The following is a 20,123-nucleotide window of genomic DNA, read 5'->3' on the forward strand; positions in this document are numbered from 1 at the left end:
CAGTAGTTTCGCGTTTTTTTTTAGCTTTTCCGACTGTTTCGGCAACTGAACATGCAATATCATATAAGATCTTTTCTATAATGTCTTTCTTAACATTCAACTTCGGCTCACTTTGAGTACAATATGTTAAAAGTGTGTTTTTGCACGCTTTGCAGTTTTTTAGAACGCTCTCTGGGCGCTGCCATTGTTTTTTGACAGATAGACTGTACACGCCGCTTTTATTGGAAAAAATGCGCTTTGTGAAACAAACCCGATAACCATTTTATATAAGCACTGAAAAGATCTTTAATACGCGAAAAGAACTCAATAAAAATCTAAACGAACTAATGTAAAAATAATATTTGTTACTTGATTTTGTAATTCTTAATGGTACAACAAGATTTTAAAATTAATACGTTACGGACTTGAAAATAATTCGTAATTAGGAAAATATGACCCTTATCTGGAGCTCTGAATTATTGTTTTGTATTACTTCAATAATGCTTCTTACAAAGAATATATACATGCATGGATGTTATCTAGTAACGCTCTCAACAAACTCACTTCACGTGACCTCATTTTGACCATGACATTTACCTACTTTCGGACGTCATCTAACTTGGAAGGTCCAAATTCTTGGTTAACCTGATATGATGCATTTTGTCCAACATCAATACGGCTACAAAAAGATGAGTTGATAATTGTATGGATGTTATCTATGAACACTTTCAACACGCCAACAGCACAGTACCTAGGGCCCTTGCTACACTTTGGGGGATTGGAGCCAGGGTCCTTAGAGGGGGGAATTTCACATTGTTTTGGGCGAAAAGGAGAATTTAAGAAGATCTTTTCACCAACTATTTAACACTCTAAATTGCTATATTTTAATGTAATTTACATAACTATACATTAAATCAAAGGTTAATAGCACGATACCGGCTGGCAACATAAGTATAGGGGGGGGGTTTTGGGGGGGGGGATTTTTTTTGCTGAAATAGGGGAAATAGGGGAAAAAAGTATACTATTTTAAGGGGGGAATGGGGCTGAATTTCGGCCCCAAAAACGGCCAAACAATGGCCCTGGTACCACATGTTAACCTTGACATTCATACACTTATGGACTTCATTTAAGTTACAAATTCCAAATTCTTGTACATGTATATCCTAAAATGATTTTTAGAATAAGATTAATAATACTTACTTAAAAGTGTTGTATACTGTTTGTTCTTCTCAATAATCAATGCAAAGAGATTCTGAATGGGTATTCTAAAAAATGTGCTCGTGGCAATCAGTTTAAAGTGCTGTATCTGTTTATTGCTTTGAAATTTTTAAACATTTGTTGGGCAGTCAACTATTTGTGTTTTATTGACCTCTGCTGGAAGATAAGTAACATCAAACTGTTTACAGTTGTAAATTTTCAACACATCTGTTTGGAAACAATTAATGCATGAAGAATAAGGCTTCTGGTGTTTGATTGCAAACTACCCCTGTACATTCCGTATTCTTAGATAGTTTGTGCAATGTGTTCTACCATTTCTTCTCCTTCTTCTTGTTGATCACTCAACTGGACAAAGTCTGACTCTCTGCACAAAGGTAGCCATGGGCTGCAGATCTTACAGACTGCCTTTAGCCTTCAAATTGGGAATTATTTTGACCGCAATTGGGAAATTTGTAGTATTTTCCCAATTGGGAAAGTGCTGTTTTTCGGTACTTTACATGTATAAAGTGGAAAACAAATCACTGAAAGCAGTAACAACAATTACAGTGGGAAACAAATCACTGAAAGCAGTTACAACAATTACACTGCTAATACTCAATCTATGCAGTATGTTATATTCATGACTGTGCTATTTTTACTATATTTTCAGGGATTTAAGCAAGAATGAGATCACCATCATCAAGAAAGCCAGTTTCAGTACGCTGTCGTATTTACAGAGATTGTGAGTACATCTATTTATACGTTAATGGTTAATAAATATATGTAAACATGTAGGGAAATCTTTCCATATGTGGCCAGGGTACATGTAGCTCCAAACCAGCCTTGACATCTGCGCAGTCTTGTCAGTAGCTAACCTGTGGGCTATAAAATCACTCAAGGTCTCATTAGCAGCCAGGGTAGCTCCTGACCAGACTGCATGGTTGCATAAGCTGGTTTGGAGCTACACTGGCCACATTGTGACATATGCCAAAGTTTCGTATGATGCTGGTCATATTGTAAAAAAATGGTATATGTTTTGTTTTCAGGAATGTGAATTAATTTTATATTTAATTAATAATTAAAACTGGTGCCTCACATATATATATAAATCCTTTAAAACTAATGCGATGATAATGTTGACATTTTTAGCTCACCTGATTGCTCAGGTGAGCTTTTCTGACCGGTCTTTGTCCGTCGTATGTCCGTCTGTCCGTCCGTCCGTTAACATTTGCTGGTAAACACTCTAGAGGTCACATTTCTTGTCCCATCTTCATGAAAGTTGGTCAGAAGCTTTGTCCCAATGAAATCTCGGCCGAGTTCGAAACTGGGGTGTGCCGGGTCAAAAACTAGGTCACTAGGTCAAAAAAAAGAAAAACCTTGTAAACACTGTTTAAGTCACATTTCATGCCCAATCTTCATGTAACTTTGTCAAAATGTTTGTCTTAATGTTATCTTGGTTGAGTTCAAAAGTGGTTCCCATCCATTGAAAAACATGGCTGCCAGTGGGCGGGGCAGTTTTCCTTATTTGGCTATAGAGAAACCTTGTAAACACTCTAGAAGTCACAATTTTTGCCCAGTCATCATGGTTGGTCTAAACATTGGTTCAATTGATGTCTCGGACGAGTTTGAAAATGGTCGCGATTGGTGAAAAAACATGGGCGGCGCATTTTTCTCTATATGTACAGTACACGCGTTTTCCCCAATTTCCCTCTTTACTCCGCGGGGATTGACCTGGAGGGAGATTAAGAAAATCCCGCAATATGCCGCGTTTGCATGATTTTGGAGGCGGCGGTTAACGATCTGCAAAACTGATAAGCGGACGCAGCTGCCTTGGGCGTTGGCAACACGGGGGAAACTCCGCGTTTTACGAGATAACGATCAATTTAACTTTGTTTGACTTCCTGATTTTCAAATAAAATAACATTTACATGTATTACAAGTACATATATATATTTATTTATATATATATATAATTTACTATTAAAAACACAACCAAGATAGATCGATCCCCACGTGGTTGTAGAAGTAGTTGTATAGAAAACTCGTTGTTTACAACAAACAAAACGTCGTCTTTAAACTGATACTTACCAATTAATATAATCACAGTTTGCAACATTGTTTTTATTTTGATAATTTAATCCAAAGTTTTCATGTAAGCAGGTGTTTTTTCTATACTGAACATGTAAACAAATGACCAAGGACCCTAAAAGTCTCGCAAATCTGTGTGGATTGACAGTTTGACGTTATCAAAGAAAAGCCGCTTCCTGTCTGAAGGCAAAACTAAACACGTTCAACGAATGCATAGAAATGGTTTTAATTGTCGGAACAAAGTCGATTCTCTGCTCACTAATGCATTTATTTTCTCTTTGTAGGTAGGTTATTCCATTGATTGCTAAAAGAAGGTGGTAACTATTGAGTTGATAATTGCATTAAATATTCACAGTTGTATTCTAATTACGTCGACATTCAAAACAATGTTTACCAGTAATTATGGACCAAATCAGCAGAGTGACATTCACACATGTTAATTCCTTTTGTCAAAACACCGCAGACAGCAGTCTACACAATAGGTCAGTCAGGGTTTTTTTCCCACTTTTTGGGAAGATAGCCCATGGCTTTGGAATTGGGAATTTTATCGGCATATTCATGAAATTGGGAAAATAAATTAATTAGCCTTTTTTTCCACACGAAAAGTCCACTGATTAGGGAAATACTAAATTTGACATAACCCTTTATAATCATTAAAATTAAAAGAACAAAATCATATAATACTTTGTTAGATGTAGTTGAATTAAAATTGAGATAAAATACACATTAGACTTATTTCTAAGAAAAAAAATTTTTTTTTTTTTTTGGAAATTGGGAATTTTTTGCCACTTTTTAGGAAAAAAGTATACTTTTTGGGATTGGGAACATAGCCGAATTTCGGCTATAAAATCGGGCCAAAAAAAACCCTGGGTCAGTAGACAAGCTTTGCGTGTTTTCATAACGTCGAACACTTAATCCAGTTCTGCCCAGATGTCTTCTTTAATCAGTTTACAGTACAATTACTGTTAAAATAATAACTCTGCTAAAATACCGTAACGATAAAGATTCGGCGTGCTCGATTTGAAATTATTTTGTTGGAAATATCAACTTATTCGCGATATAATTTTGTTTAAAAAAATACCAAAGAAGCTTTTAACGGAAATCAACAGAATTAAGTGTTCTCTGCGTATCAAAATATCAATACACGCAGCTTTGCAGGAGTATACCTTGTACATTGCAGCATAATTTTCGTGCGCTTTTGTCGGGAAATATACATGATGACTGTATATTGGAAGCATTTGTAAACATTTAAAATCGTAGTGTGTTTCGGATTACTTATTATTATTCTCAGTTGGAAATTTTACGGAACATTTATCCTTATAAACTTTAAACAATCAACTGGCGTATTAATTCATATTGTAGACTTAAATTAATTAAAACATATATTAATTTTCTATACAATTTTCTTGTTTATACATGTACTACAGTATTTCAACAATTTATGATAACAATGTTTTTATTTTTTGGCATGCCCAGTAGCACACTGCTAACGCGGCGTTGCGCGGCGGTCACTGATAAGAACGGAAATTGTCTGCATTTACCGACTAGGCTAAAGTAATACACGCCGCGGGAATTAGCAAACGCGGCGTAACGCCGAGCGTTTTATCGAGTTCACCTTGCTCTCCAAACGCCGCGCGAACACTCGCTAGCAGAAAATACCTCGCGGAGGGAGCGCGTTTTTTGGGGAAAACGCGTGGAGTGTACTGTATATAGTGGCAGTTTTCCATATTTGGCTATAGAGAAACCTTGTAAACACTCTAGAAGTCACAATTTTTGCCCAATCATCATGAAAGTTGGTCATAATATTGGTTTTATTGATATCTCGGACGAGTTTGAAAATGGTCAGGATTGGTAAAAAAACATGGCTGCCAGTGGGCGGGGCTTTTTTCTCTATATGTGAAAACATGTGAACACAGTAGAAGTCACATTTTTGGCCCAATTTTCATGAAATTTGCTCAGAACATTTCTTTCCTTGATACGAGAGTTGAGTTCAAAAATGATTCCGGTCAGTTGAATAACATGGCTGCTAGGAGGGGGGCAGTTTTTCATTATGCCCCCCCCCCCCTTTCGAAGAAGAGGGGGTATATTGTTTTGCTCATGTCGGTCCGTCCATCCACCAGATGGTTTCCGGATGATAACTCAAGAGCGCTTATGCCAAGGATCATGAAACTTCGTAGGTACATTGATCACGACTCCTATTGATTTTTAGGTCACTAGGTCAAAGGTCAAGGACACGATGACCCAAAATAGTAAAATGGTTTACGGATGATAACTCAAGAACACTTATGCCTAGGATCATAAAACTTCATAGATACATTGATCATGACTCGCAGATGACCCCTATTGATTTTCAGGTCATTAGGTCAAAGGTCAATGTCAATGTGACCCAAAGCAGTAAAATGGTTTCCGGATGATAACTCAAGAACACTTATGCCTAGGATCATAAAACTTCATAGCTACATTGATCATGACTCGCAGATAAGCCTTATTGATTTTCAGGTCACAAGGTCAAAGGTCAAGGTCACAATGACCCGAAATACTAAAATGGTTTGCATATGATAACTCAAGAACGCTTAGGCCTAGGATCATGAAACTTCATAGGTACATTGATCATAACTCGTAGATGACCCTTATTGATTTTCAGGTCACTAGGTCAAAGGTCAAGGTCACGATGACCAAAAATAGTAAAATGGTTTCTGGATGATAACTCAAGAACGCTTAGGCCTAGGATCATGAAACTTCATAGGTACATTGATCATGACTCGTAGATGACCCCTAATGATTTTCAGGTCACAAGGTCAAAGGTCAAGGTCACAGTGACCCGAAATAGTAAAATGGTTTCCAGATGATAACTCAAGAGCGCTTATGCCTAGGATCATGAAACTTCATAGGTACATTGATCATATCTCAAAGATGACCCCTATTGATTTTCAGGTCACTAGGTCAAAGGTCAAGGTCGGGGTGACCTGAAATAGTAAAATGGTTTCTGGATGATAACTCAAGAACGCTTATGCCTAGGATCATGAAACTTCATAGGTATATTGATCATGACTCGCAGATGACCCCTATTGATTTTCAGGTCACTAAGTTAAAGGTCAAGGTCACAGTCACCTAAAATAGTAAAATGGTTTCTGGATGATAACTCAAGAACGCTTATGCCTAGGTTCATGAAACTTCATAGGTATAATGATCATGACTCGCAGATGACCCCTATTGATTATCAGGTTGCTAGGTCAAACGTCAAGGTCACAGTGCCAAATAACAATGGCTGTCAAGGTCATGGCGACTCAACTTAGAAAAATGGTTTCTGGATGATAACTCAAGAATGCTTACGCCTAGGATCATGAAACTTCATAGGTATATTGATCATGACTCGCAGATGAAATAATGATGAAACTTGACCAGGATGTTTGTATGGACAATATCTAGGTCAAGTTTGACATTTGGTAAAGATTGAATGAAACGACTTCTCTCAGGTGAGCGAACACGGGCCATCTTGGCCCTCTTGTTTACTTGAATGAATGTCTCATATGCATTAGTTTAATCTTTAAATGGCTCATTTTCTCAGACAGTGTACATGTTGTAGATGTATAGGATTATCATGAGCATTATTATTAATGCTAAAGATAATAAATGTCATGAACATCGTATGTTCTGATTGTCATATAAACAAGCAAATGTAAATGACTTAATGCTGAACAGAAACACAAAACTAGATTGTATAAAAAAAAATAATCTTTTAGTGCCATATGCACAAGCATATGTAAATGACTTAATGCTGAACAGAAAAACAAAACTAGATTGTATAAAATAACTTTTTTCTTTTAGTGTCATATATTGCACAAGCACAAGGTGGGGGGGGATGTATGCAAGTGCTGCACCCTCCATATGTTTTGTTTTTTTCCATTTGTAGAGTGATATGACGTTATTTGCAATTTGGTGTGTTATGGCTCTTCAAGAAAAAACAGCTTTTAAGTCATTGATAACAACATTTTTAAAAATTGTTGTTACCCTTTTCCGCATAGATACGCATAATCCCGTCTCGATTTATTCCTTACTACATCCGTATCAATCATACTTTCGATCTATTATTGCATACTTACTACTGTTCCCATAGTTACTCATTACCTGATAATCCCATATACATGTATTCCAGTTTTAAAGCAAATTCTGATAAATAATTACGATAAAAGTGCTCAAGAATTTAAAAAAAAAAATCGTCATTTTTTTCTAAAGTATCAAATAAATGTTAGCATTTGTTACTATTTAAAGATGTGATGAAATATCGTCCAAATGGGGCGTTTTTTTTCTCCACAGAACACCCGTAAATCGCCTGACATGATGTTCGTGTTTTTATACAACACATAATACATCCACACTTTCCATGCGACATTCTACATGTCTGCATATTTTTTGCGCGATTTTTATTGAGACAAAGGATAATACACTGTTTATTTGACGCTACAATTTGTAAATAACGCGTAAGCATTAAAATGCGGAAGCGTGATTCGAATTACAAATTGATAAATCTCGTTTGAGAATAGAACGAAACATTTACAGTTGTGCGTAATTAATTCAACAATAATTTGTTAAAGCGCATTACGTGTCAAATAAATGTCAGAAAAACGAGGTGAATCAGTTCTATTAATGGACATGATGAAATATACATGAACTGGAATTAAATTGTTATCGCATAATTATTACCGGGAGTTATTTGCACAACTTACACGCTATAAGTAAGTAATTGCTTACCACTTGCAATTAATTTGTTGTATTAATTATGAGTCATGGGTAACACTTGTTTAATACAGTAAAAAGGTGTGATGATGATGCCCGAAACTGTCTTTAATGTACTGTTCTAGTTACCGGTTTTATATTATGTAAATGGTACAACTCCTTGTTAATCAAGCTGCGATAAACTCTTACTTCGTTCAATCAAACGTCCATCAAAAATAAATGTTGATAGTTAACCCCGCCCTCATAAGCATTCGCGTAACCGATTGGACGATGAACATCACAGTTTGACGACTGGAAAGTTACATGACAGATTCTTGTGATACATCCTTGTCAGCATAAATGACTGTGTAACGTGGCTAGAATAATAGGTACGCCCGTCATGCTATCTCTTATCAGTGGATTATCTATGACCCCATGTGGTGTTTATTGTGATTACATGCGAAATTAGATACCAAGTGCTCTTTTAAAACAGGGAATATTGATACACTGATAAAGAAACCTTGATTTTTTGGACAATCTCCAATTTTGTTTACTGAAAAATACACTGATCAGAAAATTTCAAGCGCCCCGGGGACTCTGATTTTGAAATTCAAGCGCCCCGGGGAAGGACCGTTAAATGGCATGTGGAAAGCCCTGGAAAAAGTATTGTGGCTAGGGCCTGAAATAAAAAATGGTATCTTCACTTAACCAACCGACCCTAATTCAGCGTCACTGCTGACCTAAACAAATTTTGGTATTGCTATTTTAGTTTTTATGTTGCTCATAACTTTAGATCAATGTTAATATAAAGAAATTTATTTTGCAAACCTTATTACAGTGGGACATTTTATGTGAATAGCAAACAAATAAAATGAACTGATTATTATTTTTGCCTTATATTGTGCATCACTAGATTCCTTACCAATTGCTACTTGTTTATTGTTCAGGAATGGCCTGCTGTAAGAACGTTTTACTATCCATGAACAAAAATAATGTTGTTTCGGTTTTTGGTACTCTGTAAATACCAATTTAAAAAATTATGTTAAGTGTTGTAATGTTTAAAATCTTAAAATCACAAATAAAACCTTTTTGATAGAATGCTTTATGTCAAGCTTCATATACATGTGTATGTCAAATTTTTCGGCAATGTTTTTTTTACTTCCCATTCTCCATGTAGATTAATGGAACAGGAAGCCAGCATCTAAATGGGTCTTAATTTGAACATAAATTGCTGGTGACCGTTATGTTATGCATCAGCGATTTTCCTTGTCCAATTGGGAAAAGTACCCGTACCGGTCCAATTGGGAAAAATTGAGTCGTGAAAACCTCAAAATTGGGAAAAAATTGAGTCGTGAAATCCTTAAATTGGGAAAATCGCGTCGTGAAGTTTGGGTCTTATTGAATACATCATACAGTTCATACTTAATTGAACATACCCATTAAAAGAATCATTTGCAGGCATGCCTTAATGACCATTAAGTAATTAAGTTGAAATAAATAACAAAATATTATAAAGAACACACAAAATCAATTACAAGTTGTTTTAATCTCTTGTTAAGCAATGTCTCTGTCTTTCATTTTTTTGAAAATTTCAACAATCTTTGATGTTTGATCAGGGCTCGAATTTAACTTTTTTTTCTACTTGCAAAACATTGCGAGCAGCTTTAATACCAACTCGCAAAATCAAAAACATTCTCGAAATTTTTGCTGGAAACATAATTTAACGTTTTTGGTTTTTTTAACTCAATGGTTAACTTTGCTTTATCTTTCGTATTGTTATTTACGCCTGTTGGCAAAAAGAAACTAGTTATTTTTCGCTTCGACACCATGTCTGTTCAAGTTCAATGAACACGTTTGAATTAGTATACTGTTTAACGTTCTCTGTACCAATACCATCCGCGTATCTGTACTATAAGTATACCAGTCTACATACAAGGTGCGGGCTTCCGCATACGGGTATATGGACGTTCTATGACCTACGGTTTAGCGTTCAAAACGTCAAGCATATTTAGCAATATTACTTCTTTTTTTCACTATTTCTTTACTCGCAAATAATTACTAGTGGCTTAAAACTTAACTCGCAATCCGTATTTTTCACTCGCATTTTGCGAGTGTGCGAGTGTTAATTTCGAGCCCTGTTTGATCATCTATCAGTTGCTGGCATACCTCTCTGCACAGCATCATTAGTGCTGTCAATGTGTCGTGTGATAGACGGTCCCGATTGTTTGTGCAAAGATTGTTCATTAGACTGAACACCCTTTCCACAGAGGCAAGGTTACAAACTGACATAAAACAGTACGCTGGCTGCCTGACAAAAGAACCGGAAACAGTAACGACACTATTGATTGCACGCGCTGAATAATAAAACCCCTAATTAATCGAGCGCGTGGTTACACACAACTATACGATTTTCTTTGTTCGCTCGCCGAAAGTTGGGTTTTGTTACGAAAATTTCGGTCGTTTTGAGAAAAAATTCGGACGTTGATTGGGATTTTTTCAGATGCCGATTTGGGAATTTGGGAAATTTTGCTTGATTGGGAAAGTACCGTTTACCGGTACTTTATAAAGAAGGAGGAAAATCGCTGTGCATAATAAGGTCTTTATTCAGTGTACTAATCAATTATGCTTCCAAAATGTTTTCTTCTTAATGTTTGGACTAAAATAGATACATGTATTAACCTTTTCATTTCTTATGTTGTTTCACATAAGGGTTAATTAATCACTTCATAGGCTGATCTGGAATGATATTTTACACACATGCATGAAGTCCAGTTTTCCCAGAAACAAGCCATTTTATTATAGTACAAAAATACTGAAGGATGCATTGAAAATTTATTGCCCAAGTATACCTAAATCACAAATTCGGATAAAATGTTTTATATATAAATACAAAATTATTTTAAATATTAGGCAAAAATTTCCCTTCTTGTGGACCGAAGATAATGCAACAGCTAATCCTTCCTATTCAGTACTGTCAATATCGATGGATGTTTCATAACCTGAATTATGCAAATGCCAGAATGTGAATCAGAAATCTGAATATATCAAATATCACTGAGTTATGTATCCAATGGGGAATCTTTGGACTCACAGATTTGCCCTTTCAAGCACGTCATGCCTATTAATGGCTTGGTTTGCAATGAATGAACCAGTGATGGATGGAAAGAAAATGAAGGACATATGTATATTGTTGAAGATTTTATGCTCTACCAGCATCTACAGATGCTGGGGGAATATAAGAATTTCCCTTTTTTTCTAAGCATCCGTTTGTCCTTCTCTCAGGTAATCAGGTTAACCCAAAATGACATGTTTTGTCTGTAACATCTATATTTGTCATGAGGGATTTAGCTATAGCAGAATAGCAGAGGTGAGGGAAGCCTTACATATTTATACTCAACCCTGTTTAAATATGCCTCACCTTTTTTGACCCCTTTTGAGCTCACCTGAGCACAGCGTGCTCATGGGGAGCTTTTGTGATCGATCTACTTTGTACGTAGTCTGTTTTGCGTTGTCGGTCTTCAATATATACCTTGTTAACACTCTAGAGGCCACATTTATTGTCCAATCTTAATTTAACTTGGTCAGAACATTTTTTCCCAATGATATCTTGGATGTCGAGTTCAAAAAAGGTTCTGGTTGATTGAAAAACTAGGCTGCCATGGGGGCAGGGCAGTTTTCCTTATATGGCTATAGTAAAACCTTGTTAACACTCTAGAAGTCACATTTATTATCCAATCTTCTTTAAACTTGGTCAAAACATTTGTCTGAATGATATTTTGGAAAGGTTAAAAAATGGTTCCGGTTGGTTGAAAAACCTGGCTGCCAGGGGGCGGGGCAGTTTTCCTCATATGTCTATAATAAAACCTTTTAAACACTATATATATTGAAGTCACATTTATTGTTAATTGTCATGAAACTTGGTCAGAACATTTGTTCTAATGATATCTCAGGTGAGTTGGAAAATGGTTCCAGTCTGTTGGAAAACAATTGGTCGCCAGGGGGCGGGACAGTTTTCCTTATACATGTATGGCTAGAGTAAAACTTTGTTAACACTCTAAAAGTTTCATTTGGTCCTATCTTTATGAAACTTGGTCAGAACATTTGTTCGAATGACATCTGAGCCCAGTTCGAAAATAGTGATGGTTCATTGAAAAACATGGCTGCTAGGGGGCGGTGAATTTATATGCCCCAAAAGGAGGGCATATAGTGATTGCACTATCTGTCCGTTTGTCTGTCCGTCTGTCTGTCTGTCACACTTTGCGTTTAGTTTTCAAAAAATGCTCATAACTTCAATGTCGCTTCTGATGTAACATTCATATTTGGTATGCATGTGTATATGGACAAGGCCATTCCATTATAGGCACACACCCTAACCCTTTGACAAATTGACCTCCTTGAACTTAAGAGTCTGCGTTTAGGTTTCAAAAAATGCGTTTAGGTTTTAAAAAATGCTCATAATATCAAAGCGTTTATCGGGGGCATATGTCATCCTATGGAGACAGCTCTTGTTTCTTATTACATGTAACACTCTTGAAATCACATTTTTAGTGCAATCTAAGCAGAACGCTTGTTCTCAAATGACTTCTTGTTTGAGTTCGAAAATTATTCCGTTTTGTTGAAAAACATGGCTGCCAGGGGAGGAGGCAATTTTCGTTACATAGCTATAGTGAGAACTCGTTGACGCTGTACTATTATATATATCTACCTGGTATTATATATTGTTTTGACAATATTCATGTAACTTGATCAGAACATCTTTCCCTACTGTAATTGCAGCTGAGTTTGAAACTGGGTCATGAGGTGAGCTCAAAGACTTTAAATCATTAGGTAAAAAAAAACATGTAAATACTCCAAAAAACACTTTTTGGTGAAACCTTCGTGAATCGTCTTGCACAATCTTAGAATACTCTAGTTCCCTTTGGTCTCAAGTGAGCGCCTTAGGGCCTATGCCCCACTTGTTATTTGTAAATGTTGTGGTAAATACAGGAAAATCAAATTTGTTTGTATTGGCTATTGATAATTTTATAAAGTAATGTACAGTATTGCTTGATGTTAACATCAAACTAATGAAGAACGACTACGTAGAATTTTACTTAATGGATGATTTAATACTGTACATTAATTGAAAACAGCATAATTAAGTCTGTAACATTTTATGCCCACAGTTTACCATTAAATGAATGTTCGAGAAATAGATCCCCAGGCCCCCACCCCTGCCATTTTTTTAGTCTGGCTAAATACAAATGTAACAACTTCCTTAAAAGCTGTGATGCTTACCGCTGATTGAACACAGCATCTTGTTTTTGTCTCTATTTTTCCACGTCATCTTTTCACACAAAAGCCTTTGTTAGACAATGATTTATATTATAAGATGCCAAGTTCAATGTGCATTGCATCTGCCAAAACATAATTGGATCTTTATTAGTTTAATTATAAAGTTGGAGCACATAATTTACATTTTACATGCCCATGTATGTATGCACTTAAGTCTTATAAGCATACAGTCAACAGGGATTCTAAAAGCAATCACATTTCTCTGCAGTAAATATAGATTTTTTACTATGTTCTATATTATTGCTTATATATTGTCAGTTTTGGTTTTATAACGATGAACTAGACTTGTTCAAGTCAAACGAATAAACTTTATGTTCTGTTATGTTCTATATTCAATTTGGTGACATACGTGTATATAGACAAAGCAGTATTTTATTTTGCTCACAAATGTTTTGGACCTTGCAAAACATAGGATTTTATAGTGTTCTTTCATAGGCGAAATGTGTAGGTTCATAGAAACCTTTAAGTGTTTATTGATAACAAGATGTGCTTTTTGACAAATAAAATAAATGATGATACCAACTGACAAGCATTCACTACTGAACTCACAGTGGAATACAAAGTTCACGCAGTTTTTATAGATGATATTTTTGTCAGTTTTAAATTGGAGCAATGTCATTTAAGAAATAAATATTTTTGAACAAATATGCTATAATTAATCAATCTAATACCAGATCTTGCAAAATGCAGGCGGTCATGACCTATTATGAATTCTTGTATTAGTCCAAAACACATGTTCACCACTCAGTGTAAGGCCTTCATTTATTGAGCTTTAAAAATTACTCAAAAAACCTCTTGAAGCAATTTTTCTCTAACTTCAACAGTCGAGATATAAAATGTTAGAAAAATGTTGCTTCATTAAATTTTATGAGTGAAATAAACGTATAGTCCTTATTTCTGTGAACACTTAACCTCAAGTTGATGTTTATCTTCAAAATTATAAGCAGATATGTTGCCTCAACTAAAGTGGAGAATCTAATACATCTTCTATTGAAACATGCAATAAAAGCCCGGCTCATAAAGCAGATAAGATCAAAGATGCACTTATTCACCCTTTCTTCACTCCCAGCCTGTCAGTTGCTCAACCTATTGGCTGACAAACATTCTTATAATTCATGTTTGTGTCAATTTTTGATCCAATTTCAGAGTCACGAAATTGAAAGAGCAGCAAATGAACACATCTTCATTTCTGCTTTCTATGCCCCCTCTATCATCAGTTAACCCTTTCCCACTCAGATGCAAAGTGAAAATGGCTATGTGCAAACAGCCTAAATCCAGAACAGCCTGCAAGTAACTCGCAGTGTGTTCAGGTTTTATGCTGCTTGCTGCTCATCAGTATCTAAGGGTTGGAAAGAAGCCATTAAATCTAGTTAGAAAGGTCTTTAATTAAATTAAATTTTCTAAGAATAGGCAGATTACGCTACGTGTCAAAATCGATCAATTAACAGGGGTCCTGTTATCATATCAATTGTCTCACGTTCGCGGTCAAACCGAAAAGGCGGCATTGTTTAATGTGGTTGTTAATTGACTTTAATCTACTACGTCATTATTTCCCGCTGCGTAAGGGCAAAGGATAGTTGTTCACACATCTGAAGTCCAACATCGCTGAGTAAAAAATTAAAAGCAGTTTATGTTCGCACGTTTAACCGACAAAGAAGTTGAGTAAAAAAGTAAGAATATAAAAACTGATTTGAGTTGACGATCTAACGGTACTGTATTGTTGTATTTTTCATTATATAAATGTTATAAATGAATAAAGGCGTATCAACAACTACGCGTTACACACCGGTCTTAATAACAATAACGCAGTGACGTCACCATCTATGTTTAGAACGCTGACACTGAAAACACGTGGCTTGTATCTAGTAACGGAAGTAGTAATGTTTAATTTGACGTTAATAGATCAAGTGTATTTCGGATAGGCTTTCGAACTTTTGCAATTAACGATACGAAACAAAAAAGAAAACGTACCAAAAATGCATATGTCTATAAATATCGCTACATTTTATACATGTCCCGGAAAATCGGCAAAAGTCCCGGACAATTTAACTCAATGTCCCGGAATTGGTCTGAAAAATAATGGCATGTATGTGTTTACCCTCAGACATATTTTCATGCTAGGGGTAATATGTTACTACCGGTAGTTTGAATATTCTTCTGAAATCGCTGAAAGATATTTGTTTGTTTGTTTAGTAGCACCAATATCTTTGCAATATGGTCCCATGACGAGGGGATGGAATGTCATGTGTTGCCTGCATTTAAGAACCATGTATTCGTGACGTGGTATCAATTAAGGAATAAGGTGCCTGCTCTATAGCAGGATTTGGTTTCTGAAAGGTACAACTGCTGGTTGTTGCTGAACAATTTGAACAAATCCTTGATTTAAGTTAAGTTCTTTGATAAATAATCATTTTACCAGTTATGTTGTACAGTGGGAAGTGCCAAAATACAAGAAGTGCTTCATTCTCGTTAATAATGTCAGGAAGGTGGCCATTGCATTATGGATATGGTGTCCACCTTGCGACCGGAGGTCACGGGTTCCATCCCCACTGTGGGAGCGTTCTTTATATCTCCCAAATAGACATCAAGTACTGATTCTATTTCCAGGAAACAGACTCAAGAGAGTTTCAAATAAGCCTTTGGCTTTCTATGCAATCAAGCTAAAATAAATAGGTTTAACCCTTCCCCCATAAGAAGCAAAGTGAAAATGGCTTTTGCAACCAGCATAAAACCAGAACAGCCTGCCAGTAACTCACAGTCTGTTCAGGTTTCATACTGTTTGCTGCTCATCAGTAACTAAGGGTTGGAAATGAAGCCTTAGTCAAAACTTGAATTTAGTAAGAAAGGTATTGGATGAAATTTAACTTCATAAGGGACTACAAATGCATTAAAATATGTATCTAAGTGGTAAAGGGTAAAATAAAATATAAAAAAGGTCAGAACCGGAAATAGCAAGCTCCACTAAAGATGATAAAATCCCTAGCAAGGGAAAAGATATTATCAATAAATACAGATACTTTTCTGTTTTAGGAATTTGTCTAATCATTTCTAATCATTGACTACATTGCTCTATGTCCGTGGTTAAAATTATACCTTGTATGTCTCTACTAAATAATGAGCCATGCTCTGGGAAAACAGGGCTTAATGCATCAGCCTAAAGTGTCGTCCCTGATTTGCCTGTGATTTATGCACAGGCTTATCAGTGTCGACCTTTTCCGCCTAGATTAGAAATGAAGCCTTTAAAAGGTGAATCTAGTAAGAAAGATCTTAAATTAACTTTAACTTTCTAATGGACTACAAATGCATAAAAAAACATATCTAAGTGGTAAAGGGTTAGATCATCATAAGTGTTTACATCTGTGGGTGCAATAGATTTCAATGGATGTATTGAATGACAGGTGAAGCTCTTACATTTTTATAGAGTGTGGAGTTTTTAGGCCAATATGGGTCTAATTAAATTTTTATGGTAGCAAGCTTTAATAGAATGTTTCATAAAAAGGATTCGTCTCTTCTTAGCAAAAATGCCAAAAGTGTCGTCCATGCGCAGGCTAATCTGGGAGGACACACTGTATGTGCATTAAACCCCATTTTCCCAGAGCGAGGCTCCAATGTATGGAATTTTCATTTGTGCTTAGAGGTAGTTCTTGTGAATTAAAACCATTCTCCCCTTTGAAATCTTGCATGAATTATAAGTTCTCTACTGTGTGCATTTTACATACTGTCCATGTACATGATATGATTTATACCCAGGTAAATTAATTACTTGTCTGCAGTGACTGTTCATATATTTACTAGGGAAGTAAGAGCATAACAAATCTTGTATGCAGCTGTTGCAGTATAAGTAACAAGCAAAAAGCAATTTGCAATACTTACTGCCTTAGAGTGAATACAAAAAGTGCAGAATAATGTGTTATATATTTAATATTTTTAATTTTAAAGCCATCTTATACATATTTAAATACAGCTGTGTGCCTCTTGTGCATTTTCATTTAAACAAGAATAATTGGGCCATACTCTGTGAAAAGGGGGTTTAATGCATGCTTGTTAAGTGTCCACAACACTTTCCGCCTAAACTGGATTTTTGCTAAAAAGAGACTTTCTTTAAACGAAAAAAATCATAAACGCGGAAAGGGTCTTCCCTGATAAGCCTTTGCGGTCTGCACAGGCTAATCTGGGACAACACTTCAACGCACATGCATTAAGCCCCCTTTTCACAGAGCACGGCCCAATTTTTTTTATCATATCAAGATTCCCATATACCGGTACATGGCTCAACTTTTCAAAATAACATTAGATGGAAAGTGCAGCATAATTGTATCACATTAACCATTTTCTGTACAATAAAATATTGGGATATACAATTTCATCTGAAAAGTTTGTTACAGAGGTTCAAAATAAAAATATGTTTATGTTTTAAGTTTTAAATATGTTCAGTATTATGTCTCAGTTAAAAATATAATTTTGATGTTTTGCCATGTACCGGTATATGGGAATCTTGATTATAAATTCAGGGCTATAGATAACTTTGGGGTACAATTCTACATTTGTATATTGGGTAATCGACCCCTGTTTTTGACAACAATAGGGTTTTTGTAAATTCAATAGGGTTTTAGCAAAAACTTTCACCCCCAACTTTTAGCTTAATTGGGTTTTTCACCCCCAGTTTCTAGCTCACCTGATTGCTCAGGTGAGCTTTTGTGATTGGTCTTTGTCCGTCGTCTGTCTGTCTGTCCGTGCGTCGTCCACATTTTGTTTGTAAACACTCTAATGGCCACATTTCTTGTCCGATCTTCATGAAACTTGGTCAGAAGATTTGTCCTAATGATACCTCAATCGAGTTAGAAACTAGGTCATGCTGGGTCAAATACTAGGTCATTAGGTAAAAAACCCATGCAAATGGACAGTACCCAATCAAAATTAATCATATGCTCACACTGCAAAAGTTAACAGAAGAGAACCAATCTTATATGCTCTAGAGAACTGATTGTTCAACTAAGCAATGAACAAGGCCTTGTAAAAAAAGGTGAGCGAACTAGGGCCATCTTGGCCTTCTTGTTTTAACTCAATTGGGTAATTTAGGGAATGACATATATAATATAATAAAAATCTACTAAGGTTACTATATTATTTATACAAATGGAATTCAAAAAGGTATGTGTACATAACAACAAACAATTACTCAATTTCTGATTAAAGTTCATTCATTTTTGCGTTGAATAAGACTGAGTTTGTGAAAATCGCTGCACAATTTATGAAGTTAAATGGCTGTTCAAAGCGATGCACCCCGTTTTCGGGTCATTTTGAGTTGAATACCATTGAAAATGAAAGTTGAAATCCAACAAGTCTACGAATAATTACAATACCCCAAAGATTCATAACCGCTGGAAAGACTGCCTTCTTTTCATCATAGGACGGCATATAAACTATACCGGTACATTTTTGTACGGAACATAACCAGTCTAAAAAATACGCCCGGTGTTCGTAAGAATTGCGTTTTAGACGCAAGTTTTTTTTCAGGAATTAAGTTATTAAATTTGTATTTGTACGCTTTATTTTGAATTTAATTACGTTTTTGGTGATTTTAATTGCGTATTAACACAAATACGCTTGTAATCTATTATGAGCCCTGATTAATATTTGTATTCTATATCCAATAAATTCATCCAATCGGCATTCTTCATATGTACCACGTGACCGTCCAATATATTCCGGTATTGGATCCAAAAAGTCTGTATTTTTTCCATATTGGACAGTTGAGTACAAGTGCACTAAGCAATTGTTTTATAACGATAAAAGCCGTTGCCGAGAAAAAGTATCCGAATGTACTATAATCAATTCACACAGGCGATATTTTGCTTGTATGTCTCTTTTTAATACTTTCCTATTGAAAATATGAGAGGAAATAAAAAAAACGAATCGAGAATGTGATATTTAATTAATTTTTATCGTTAGAAATTAAAAAAAAAATGCATAAGCAAGTGATATTGTTATTGCTAGAAATTGAAAACAAATATGCAACAGCAAAACAAAAAAATCAATTTTATTAACCTCAATGCCAACTTTAATCCAATGCTAGCCTAATATCAACTAAGTTACAATGATATGCATTTCCATTTTCCATTTTCTGTTCTTCCATCCATTTATCGAAATGTATTTTAAACCACAGTATTTGTTGATTAAGCGTTTGTACACATGCTCACCATTCTGACCCAAAGGCCAAAACACAATTTACGAATTTGTAATCCTGTCGGAGCGAGTTGTTTTATTCCTATCGAAGTTATCAATTATGCATGACAAACACACAATCCGAAATACGTTTTGCCTTTTGGATTCAGTTCAATGCTATCAAGATGGTATAATTTGCTACTAGATTTATTAAACACTACCACCTCCATATTGTTGTCCCTAAAATGCAGAGTCTTGCTTATACTAGTATGTTTCGTCAGAGAAATGGCGTCACACGAGATACGTCATAAAGTGCGTAATCAATGAATGAAAATAAAAATACGGAAAGCTGGTTTGGTAATGAGGATATAGAATAAAAAGTTTATTAGACGTTTAAACTGTACAATACGTGATATATTTGGACTCGCACACAGTTTGAAGTCATATTGGACTTGCCTAACGGCTCGTCCAATATGACTTCAAACTGTGTGCTCGTCCAAATATATCTCCGTATTGTACAGTGAAACGTCTAATAACCTATAAGTATTGTACATGTAATATATATTTTCATACACTGAAAATATATAAAATTTATAATAAAAAAATAAATAATCAAACATCAAAATTATATTTTAATGTCTGTA

General features: G+C 35.4%; 1 protein-coding gene across 1 annotated transcript in view; it reads left to right on the forward strand.

The window, feature by feature from the left end:
* Positions 1 to 20,123, forward strand: part of LOC127840534 (adhesion G protein-coupled receptor A3-like) — a 93,086-nt gene that overhangs the window by 9,187 nt on the left and 63,776 nt on the right. The window contains exon 2 of the mRNA XM_052368949.1: positions 1,847 to 1,918. Within this exon, the coding sequence (XP_052224909.1) occupies positions 1,847 to 1,918 (72 nt within the window). The remainder of the gene's footprint in view (positions 1 to 1,846; positions 1,919 to 20,123) is intronic.

This window comes from Dreissena polymorpha, chromosome 8 (assembly GCF_020536995.1).
Source record: "Dreissena polymorpha isolate Duluth1 chromosome 8, UMN_Dpol_1.0, whole genome shotgun sequence".
In the NCBI taxonomy this organism is placed as follows: Eukaryota; Metazoa; Mollusca; class Bivalvia; order Myida; family Dreissenidae; genus Dreissena; species Dreissena polymorpha.